The 9907-nt window shown below is 52.0% G+C and overlaps 2 protein-coding genes across 2 annotated transcripts; one reads left to right on the top strand and one right to left on the bottom strand.

Moving 5' to 3' along the window:
* Positions 1-496: 496 nt before the first annotated feature.
* LOC124690645 (GDSL esterase/lipase At5g55050-like) lies at positions 497-1954 on the top strand. The gene is made up of 3 exons (XM_047224005.1): positions 497-776; positions 871-1001; positions 1105-1954. Exons 1-3 carry the CDS (start codon positions 497-499, stop codon positions 1834-1836), a joined length of 1143 nt encoding a protein of 380 aa, XP_047079961.1. The 3' UTR covers positions 1837-1954.
* Positions 1955-8245: 6291 nt separating this feature from the next.
* Positions 8246-9770, bottom strand: LOC124688295 (fructokinase-2-like). Its single transcript, XM_047221987.1, has 3 exons — positions 9488-9770; positions 8465-9127; positions 8246-8380 (listed from the first exon to the last, which is right to left on the bottom strand). Exons 1-3 carry the CDS (start codon positions 9698-9700, stop codon positions 8246-8248), a joined length of 1011 nt encoding a protein of 336 aa, XP_047077943.1. The 5' UTR covers positions 9701-9770.
* Between the last annotated feature and the right edge of the window lie 137 nt (positions 9771-9907).

The following is a 9907-nucleotide window of genomic DNA, read 5'->3' as shown; positions in this document are numbered from 1 at the left end:
TCTTCTCTCTCCTTCTATATCACCTCAAATTAGGCAATACTATATTATTTTAATCTTTATAGCTAGCTGACTCATAGGTTTGATATCACCTCAAATTAGGAGTAGTACTTATTACCTTTTGCTAATTCTAGGTTGACCGAGAATTTAGCTAGTTCCAGATCAACTCGATAACCGTTAGATTTGTATCGTGATTCGTACATACAAGAATTACACATGGATGTGTAATTGCACATATATGTATAATTACATATTTTTTTGCCTCAGTGTTACACGTAAATTACATGAAAATCAGGTGACCAGGAATTAAGCTAATTCTGGGTTAACCGAGAATTAGCCGCGTCCTACTTATTAATACCGATTCGATACCACGAGCGGGTATAAATATCGTATCGTGTATAAATAGGCAGGAGAGGCCTCGCTTTGCTCCAACAACTCACAGGTAGATTGCCGTGCTACCATTCCAATTCAAGCACAGAGTGGAGTAGCATTAGGCACCATGGCGGGGGTGAGAGTGGCCAGTGACAAGGGCATGATGGCACTGGTGGTTGCTGTGCTCGTTATGTGCGGCGGCGGGTCGGTTGTCACACCGGCAGCGGCGGAGACCTTGGTGCCGGCGGTGTACGTGTTCGGCGACTCGACGGTGGACGTCGGGAACAACCAGTACCTGCCGGGGAACGTGCTGTACCCGCTGCCGCTCCCCTACGGCATGGACTTGCCGCAGGAGCTAAGGCCCACCGGGAGGGCCAGCAATGGCTACAACGTCGCCGACGCCATCTGTACGGTGCCCGTGCGCATGCATTTTTTCCATTTCATTTTTTTCAGATGAAAACTAGCTAGCTAACCCCATGATGCTAAACTGAAATGATGCAGCGAGGCTGATGGGTTTCAACATGAGCCCGCCGGCGTATCTGTCGCTGGCGCCAGAACTGAACGACCAGATCCTCAGTGGCTTCGGTGGGGTCAACTACGGTTCCGGCGACTCCGGCATTCTCAACAAAACCGTGAGTACTGTTAGCCGCTCGAAATAATGGCTCGCGTTTTTGTCCATCTATAATTTGTCCCGATTCTTGTTACTAATCTGTTTTTCATGTTTGCATGGATCAGGGGTTGAACAAGAGCATGCCACTGGCCCAGCAGGTGGGGTTCTTCGCGGCCACCAAGTCAAAGATGATTGAGCACGCCGGCGACCAGGGCTCCGTAGACGAAATCGAGAGGCGGGTGTCCGAGTCCCTCTTCCTCATCAGCTCCGGCGGCAACGACATGTTCGAATTCCTCCAGTCGCAGGTGTGGCTCTTCTACATCCAGCTCGCCACCAACTACAGGAAACACCTCAACACCCTCTACGACCACGGCGCCCGCCGCTTTGGTATCGTCAACGTGCCGCCCATCGGCTGCGTCCCGGCGTTGCGCAACATGTCGGACACCGGCGCGTGCATGGAGTTCGCCAACAACCTCACCAGGACCTTCAACAACGACTGGTTGAGCGTGGTGCTGAAGAACTTCGAAGCCGACCCCGAGCGGCCCGGGATTACCTACTCCGTGGGGAACTCCTACAATATGATCACCAACTTCACGGCGGACCCCGAGGCCGCAGGGTTCAGCGAAGTGGCCAGCGCGTGCTGCGGCGATGGAAGGCTGGGCGTGAATCCATGGTGCCACCCCGGCGGCGCCGTCTGCAACAACCGTACCGACCATCTGTACTGGGACTTGGCGCACAGTACTGACGCCGCCGCCCACAAGGGCGCCGCCCTCATCTTCGACGCCCCGGTGGACTGGGGATTCGCCGCGCCCATCAACTTCAGGCAGCTCGTTTCGGATGGATTTAGCAGCATCTAATTTAAATCATGCATGGTTTCCCTTCATTGAAAGGTAGTCAAGCTCGTCGCCATCCTAGTTTATTTCGTAAGTTTATGAGTCTGTTGGCACGACAGTTTTTTTTACTGAATCTGTGCTTGCCCTGTTACCATTTTGTGTTTGAATAAACTGAACCTGACACGTGCATTGTTCACGTGGAGGTGCGTCTAGTGTCAGACCGGGTGGTGATCTCGATCTTGGATGGCACGATGGAAGTGGATCATGCCGTAGGATTCAGTCCCAGTTTCTTTCTGTTGAATAAAAGGATCGCGTCCCAAAACCCTATGTCCCTTTGATATTGTTTATGTGTTCATCCACTGGTTTCAGAGTTCACCTTTCGCAGATCGATGGAGATGCAATAGAATCATAGAAAGGACGCACCCTTTTGTCTACTTACTATATTCAAATTCAAATAAAAAGTTCAAATGGCGTGGCCTTTGAATAAAAATGGTCGCCTAAAAAAACTTAGGTGCGTTTTCTAAAACCTTATGTGGAATGACAGAGAAACACATTTGAATCATGGAGAGAGGTACTGTTGTGCATGCAAATCAAGTTCATTAGTGTTGTTTTAGATAGTGTTATTCTACAGTTTTCCGTGAGCCACTACGGGAGAACCAGGCGTTGCCGTGCGAGGCTTTGCACGGCAAAGAGGCCTGTACGCACGGCAAAGCCTTTGCCGTGCGTGCACGCACGGCAAAGTTTGCACGGCAACGTCTTCGACGGCAAAGCCGCCTTTGCCGTGCGCATGGACGGATTGCACGGCAACGCCCTTTGCCGTGCGTCGCCATCTCTGCCGTGCGCTGCGGGCGCTGCCGTGAGAGGCATCTTTGCCGTGCGTCGCCATCGCTGCCGTGCGCCGTTTCTTTGCCGTGCGCCCTGCTTCTTTGCCGTGCGCCATGCGTTGCCGTGCGCAATATTCTTTGCCGTGCGAAGCTTTGCCGTGCGGCCTTGCTCTGCCACGCACGGGAAAGCCCCATACGGGCACGCCCCCGGGAGCTCCCGGGAGCACAGTTGGGCGACACGTGGCCCCTTTGCCGTGCGTGTGCGCACGGCAAAGAGACCAAATGTCCTTTGCCGTGTGCACACACACGGCAAAGGGGCCTGATTTTTTCATTTTTTTGCTATTTTTCAATTATCCCTGCATTTCAAATATTGCATTTCACAAATATAGCATATATAACATATATATCAACATAAGATCACCAAACACATCAACAACACCACAAATACATCGAGCACACATAGTTCATGCATACAATCCGTTACATAGAGTCCACATAGTTCATGCATAGCAATGTCAATTATTACAATCCATAACAAGTGCGAACAATGCATTACAACGACGACGAGTGCACGAAGACCATGCCATCAACCTTGTCCTCCTCCGCTTCCGCCGGCCTCATCGTCATTGCCTTGTGACATATAATCTATAAGCATGTTGATGGAATGAACATTTGCATTTGCATATTGAACACTTGAACAAGTAGCGGGTTGGGCACAAGAGGACTCACCGCGGTTCATGCTCCGGATGATGTTCATGTTGTTGACGGTGATAGGTGTCCCCGGGGTCTGAGTGGGCGGTGGCGGCATCCACATGGAGTAAGGTGGAGGAGGAAGACTCCCCGGTGGAGTAGACAGAGCCGTCTGGCTCATCGGCCAGCTCATCCGTGCCTCGCTGCTGCTCGCATCATCCGCTGCTGCTTGTTGCATCTCGCTGCATCATCCGTGTGCCTGCTGCTGCCGGTACTCCGGAATCGTCCGCTCCATGTTCCGTGCGTGCTCCCGGGCCGCCTGCTCCTTCGCTGCCATCTCCTCCTACGTTGTGTTGCCGCGATGTCATTAACATTTCAATGGAAAGCATGTAAAGGAAATGTAGAGACCCGAGGAAGAACATACCCGTAACCGCTCGACGGCTAGATCCGAAGCCCGTGGCCGGGGCTCTACCTCGGGCTGGCCGCTCTTACGACCACGACGGATCCGGCGGAGAGAGGGAACCCTCGCCGGGTCGACGCACCCGTCACCAAACCATAGGCGGCCATGCTTCAAGCCTTCTCCCGCAAGCACCGCGACCTCGGGGTCAAAGTCCTCGGCCTCCGGATTGGCCTCCTCGCCGTACTTCTGCTTGAACTTGGAGACATACGACGTGCACCGGGTCTCGGATTGCGGGTTAACCCACACGGACCCCGTCTCGGGATCGGGCGTCTTCCTTTGCTTCATCTTCTTTAGCACGGCAAAGACGTTAGGCTTCGCTCCTGTCCCGACTTCCCGCAAAAGAGAACATGTAATTGAGTGAAGTGACACACCCTTGGAGAGTTAACAAATATATAACATGAATTCAAAGAATGAAGGAACCATTAATTTGCTCACCTCCTTCGCGAGGTGAAGAGAGATGGGGATGCTGCCTTGGATATGCGATCCACCTCGCATCTCTGCCCGCTTCTTCTTGCCCTCCTCGTGCTTCTTGAGGTACCGGGGGCATGTCCACCACATGACCATCGCACGAAAGCACCTATCGTCGTTGCCGACGCATGCGAGGAGGGTTCTACATGCACAAGATAAACCCATTATGGTAAAATAAACTACATGGCGATAAAGAAATCAATAACACATAAATGCAAATACTGCAAGTACTGCCACGGCTGCATGAGCGTGTCGCGAGCGTCCTCCTTACTCATGTGGACGAAGCGGTCGGCGTGCCGATCGCGGACGCATTGAACACGTGCCTCGTAGTGCATGCCGGTCACCCTCTTCCTTGCAAGCTGGTGTAGGACATCATCGCACGCATTCTCCTTGCCCTCGGCCCTCTTGAAGAATTTCTGCAACATAGGTAAAACAAGGGGCATTAGTGCAATTATTGTGAACCAAGGAGAGTGTATGAATGGTAAGAAGTCAAAAGTCACGTACCCAGAATTTGGCAACAACCAAATCCGCCGCGGTGCCGCGGCCAAGAGGATCTTCCGCGAGGCTGTAGTGCGCCCACCTCCAAGCTACGTCGCAGCCACCGGTAGGGGAGATCGACTATCCCGGGGAAATAAAATCTAAGTAGGCCCCCAAGGATGTTCGAGTACCCACGTGGCGGTCTCCGCGTCGGGTCTTCAAAGCCGGAACGAGCTGCACCATGAAACGACAACATCAATATGTATGTGATAATAATGTTGATAATGACAAAATTGCGATAACGAAATGCCAAAAAATAACATGTACCTCCTTCCATAGGGCACAAGAACAACGTGCCTGTAGCGCCGGCTCTTCGGCGAGGGGAGCTGTGTTATCCCACGCCGATATGGCTTCCTATCACGTGGCCTCGGCCTCTCCAAAGCTGGAACGTACTCGGTAATCCTCCGGCTCACACCACTCTAGGCTTGGATCGGGATCGAACACTAAGTTCCCCAACCCCTCATCCTCCGAGAGGTCGTCCTCGTCCCCCTCCTCCTCCTGGTCCTCCCCACCCCCCTCCTCCTCCTCGGTCCTCCCCACCCACCTCCTCCTCCCGGTCCTCCCCACCCCCGTGGTGCTCCTGGTCCTCCTCCTCGTCATCATCATCGGCTGCGGGAGGGGGCTAGGACTAGGAGTGAGTACCCGCGTCGCATTCTTCCTACGTGGCCGCCCTGTGGGAGCGACGGGAGGGGGCTAGGAGGGGGGTAGTAGCTCGGCCCCGCCTCGAAGTCCCTACACCTACCAAGTCCTTGAGCTTCTTTTTAAGACCGCCACCCCTTTTTTTGGCGCCATGCTTCAATCACCTGCAAACACAAATGAAGAGAGTGGTTTATTAGTACGCAATATTGTAAAGAGATAAATATTAGTGAAAGCAACAGAAATATAAGTAGATGAACATTAATGAAAGCAACAAATAATGCAAAAGGTTATTGTGATGCTAGGTGGACCTATTCTATGTGTCAAAGTGTGATGCTAGGTGTAATTCACCAAATGGTGCATGGCATGGATCCCCGGTCTGACATTCCTCACCTTCGGGCGATAACACTTAACAGATTCCTGGACGTGTACGTCGAAGTGTCCCGCCGCGGGTATATCGGGGGCTAGACTGTGCCAAAGGGTCCCAATCTTGGTTCTCCATGTGTATATGTACTAAACAAACCTAAACCTATGAAAAGTTACATTGGTGCACCCTCGCGCGGAGAAATCTAGGGGGGTAGACCCGCCGGGGCACGCGTTCCGCTGTTTTGGGGGGAGGAGGGGGATAACGACCGCCGGAGCACCGGAACCCCACCAAACCTTGCATGTGGACCTATGATATGTGTCAAAGTGTGGTGCAAGGTCTAATGGTGCAAAAGTAGCTCCCCTAAACCCTAAACCCTAAGCTGGGGAGGCTTCGAGCCCTAAACCCCTCTAAATCCCTAAACCACGACGCGGAGCTGCAGAACCATGCATCATAAACCCTAACCCTAACCCTAAACCCTAAACCTAAACCTAACCATAAATACTTACCCTTTAACCTAAACCCTAGCCCTGGCCCCTAAACCCTAGCCCTAACCCTACACCTAACCCTAACCGATGAGACCGGGCACACCGTCGATCGTGTGATAATGGCTCTAGCTGCCGGTATATGTGCCAAAGGGTCCCAATCTTTGGTTCTCCATGTGTATATGTACTAAACAAACCTAAAAGAATGAAAAGTTACATTGGTGCACCCTCGCGCGGAGAAATCTAGGGGGGTAGACCCGCCGGGGCACACGTTCCGCTGTTTTGGGGGGAGGAGGGGGATAACGACCGCCGGAGCACCGGAACCCCACCAAACCTTGCATGTGGACCTATTATATGTGTCAAAGTGTGATGCTAGGTGTAATTCACCAAATGGTGCATGGCATGGATCCCCGCGGTCCGACATTCCTCACCTTCGGGCGATAACACTTAACGTATTCTCGGACGTGTACGGTGAAGTGTCCCGCCGCGGGTATATCGGGGGCTAGACTGTGCCAAAGGGTACCACACATGATTTTCCATATGTCCATGGACTAAACAAACCTAAACCTATGAAAAGGTATATTGGTGGAACGTCGCGCGGAGAAATCTAGGGGGTAGACCCGCCGTCCCGCTGTTTTGGGGGGGGAAGGAGGGGGATAACGACCGCCGGAGCACCGGAACCCTGATATATGTGGGGGATGAGCATGGAGACTAATTTTGTATTTCACATAGTGTAATAAATAGTCATCAAAAAGAAAAACTAATTAACAAAATAAATATAAGTAGTAGATGAAATAAAATAGTTAGAAAAACAAAAAAAAAGTATAATGGCGCACGGCAAAGGGAGAAGCGCACGGCAAAGGACCCTTTGCCGTGCAACTTGTCTGTCTGCACGGCAAAGTTTGGCCGCACGGCAGTGCCCAGGCCTTTGCCGTGCGCTGTTTCTTTGCCGTGCGGCTTGCGGGGACTTTGCCGTCCCAAAATCTTTGCCGTGCGCTTCTCCAATTCTTTGCCGTGAGACCCTTCTTTGCCGTGCGCCATATCTTTCTTTGCCGTGATGTGTTTCTTTGCCGTGCGCTGCGCTAATACTTTGCCGTGCATTTTTTCGTTGCCGTGCGCTCTTTCTGCTACGCACGGCAAAGAAATCTTTGCCGTGCAGCAGCTCACGGCAAAGTTTGGCTGCACGGCAGCGCCTGATTTTCCCGTAGTGAGCTGGAGAGAATATTTCACTGATGCACGACTAAACTTGGAGCCTTCGCTACTTATTTTTCTGCCTCCTGATGCACGTTTTTCTGCCTAACCTGATGCACTAACCCTCATTGAGCTCACAAATAGTAGCAAAATTTTGTGTACCATGATGCATGTGCATCAGGAGTAGCTGGTTTGTGCCGATTATTTTTCAGGAACCCGCCGCCACTTTATTGATTGTTTAAAAATATTGGGATACATAGAGAGTCTGGCAATTGTAACAACAAGAGGTGACAACCATGGTTCAGATAAGCTGAACTACGAGCAAGGCCGTGAGATTTGACATTTGAGCTTCTTTTCTCATGAGCGTACTGTGCCCAACGAAGTAGTTTGAGCGCGCCTTAATTTTGTTCAGGATGATTTTTCTTTTTGAACTCCTTCAGGATGATATTGAATATGCTCTGGGAATATGATTTCACAGTTCAAGCTGATCAAGTGGTTTATCAGCAATTCAGCATGCAGCATGAAAATAAGAGCAAAGATCACAGAGACATACTGAAGAAGGCATATTAATTTGTGCGCTGAGCTTTCACAGCTATAAATTATCATCTATGATATGGAATTCTCCATGCTAAAAATAATTATCAATCACCCATCGGTTCTGTCACACAAATCTAAATAAACCCAACGCACGCACTAATCCCTAAATAAAATGCAGCTAAATCCCACTAAATTCAATCCTGGTTGGAGGCCTGATGCGAGGACGGCTGGCTGGCTCGCTCTAGTTGCTCCCCTTGCTGATGAGCTCCAGGGCGGCGGCGGTTGTGGGGAGCGCCGGGATGGCTCCCTTCTGCGTGGTGCAGATGGCCCCGCACGCGTTCGAGAACTGCAGCACCTCCCTAAGCTTCTCCTCATTCTGATCAAAAGAGAAAGAATACATCGATTAGAAACATTTATTTCATGATGAAATTGATCAGCTGGTGATATATAGATTACTTACGTAGAAGATGGAGTCGTCCTTGGCGACGTTGACGAGAAGCGATCCAACGAAGGCGTCCCCTGCGCCAGTGGTGTCGACGGTATTGACAGCATAGCCGGGCAAAGATCCCTTGAAATCCTTGGTGAAGTACCTGCATCCCTTCTCGCCGTCCGTGACGACGAGCAGCTTGAGGCCCTCGAACCACAGGGAAAGGACGTTCTTCTCGTCGTTGGCATCTCCCTGGGTGAGGAAGGCCACCTCGTCGTCGCTCACCTTGATGAAGTCGGCCTCCTTCCAGATGCTCATGATGCCGTCGCGGGCGGCCTGAGCCGAGGGCCACAGCGGGAGGCGCACGTTGGGGTCGTACGAGCAGAGGATGCCACCAGCCTTGGCGGCGCGCATGGCGGCGACGTGTGCCGAGCGGCAGGGTTCGGTGATGAGCGAGATGGATCCGTAGTGGAAGATGCGAGCGCGGCGGATCAAGTCCAGGTTGAGCTCAGCCTCTGTGAGGAGCATGTCGGCCGACGGGTTGCGGTAGAACATAAACTCGCGCTCGCCGTTGGACTTGAGGGTGACGAAGGCAAGGGCGGTGCGGGCGTCCTGGTCGAACAGGCAGCCCTCCGCGTTCACGCCGTTCTGCTTCAGGATCTCCACCAGCATGTGACCGAACTCGTCGTCGCCAAACTACAGAAAAAACATGCATCATCGATCGATATGAAATTCAGACAGACAATCTCGGTCGATGCCACGACATTACACAGTTGACGACAAATGACGATGATGAAGAAATCCAATTAAGTTTAACTATTGCTATTTGATTCTAGTGAAAGGGAAAAACTCGACGATCTGATGGACGGTAACGCCCCAACGATCGCGCTACCCGACACATCCATGATCAGATATTCAGACCCGAACATAGAACAAAGCATATCCGAGACTAAGAAACACCTGATCCAACGCGCTCAACAACAACTATACAGCATCAAAAACATCTACCAACGGAACGGAGAATCATAGAAGTGTGGCGATGAGTGCTTTAGTTACCTTGCCGACGAAGGCGGAGGAGCCGCCGAGCTTGGAGACAGCGCATGCGACGTTGGCGGGCGCGCCGCCGGGCGCCTTGACGAATCCACCGGACTCGGCGAGGGAGACGCCGGCCACATTCGGCACGAAATCGATCAGCATCTCGCCGAAGGAGACAACCAGGCCAGGGGCGGCAGCCGCTGCCGGGGAAACTCCGTCACCGAGGGGAGCCATCGAAACTAGCTAGGTGAACGGAACTGAACGAAACGCGACTGGAATATAGGAATCAAGCTAGGAAGATGGAAGAGACGATGGGTGGATCGATGTGGAGATGCGAGGGGAGGGCTTTGCTTATAAAGGCTCCCGCGGGAGGGTTCATGGCTTGGCCGAGGGGTAATTAGACTTATCCGCCCTTGTTTGGATTTGGATAATAATCTACTG

Source organism: Lolium rigidum, chromosome 2, assembly GCF_022539505.1.
Source record: "Lolium rigidum isolate FL_2022 chromosome 2, APGP_CSIRO_Lrig_0.1, whole genome shotgun sequence".
NCBI lineage: Eukaryota > Viridiplantae > Streptophyta > Magnoliopsida > Poales > Poaceae > Lolium > Lolium rigidum.
Note: the sequence above shows the minus strand (reverse complement) of the source record. Positions and strands in the feature narration are given on the sequence as shown.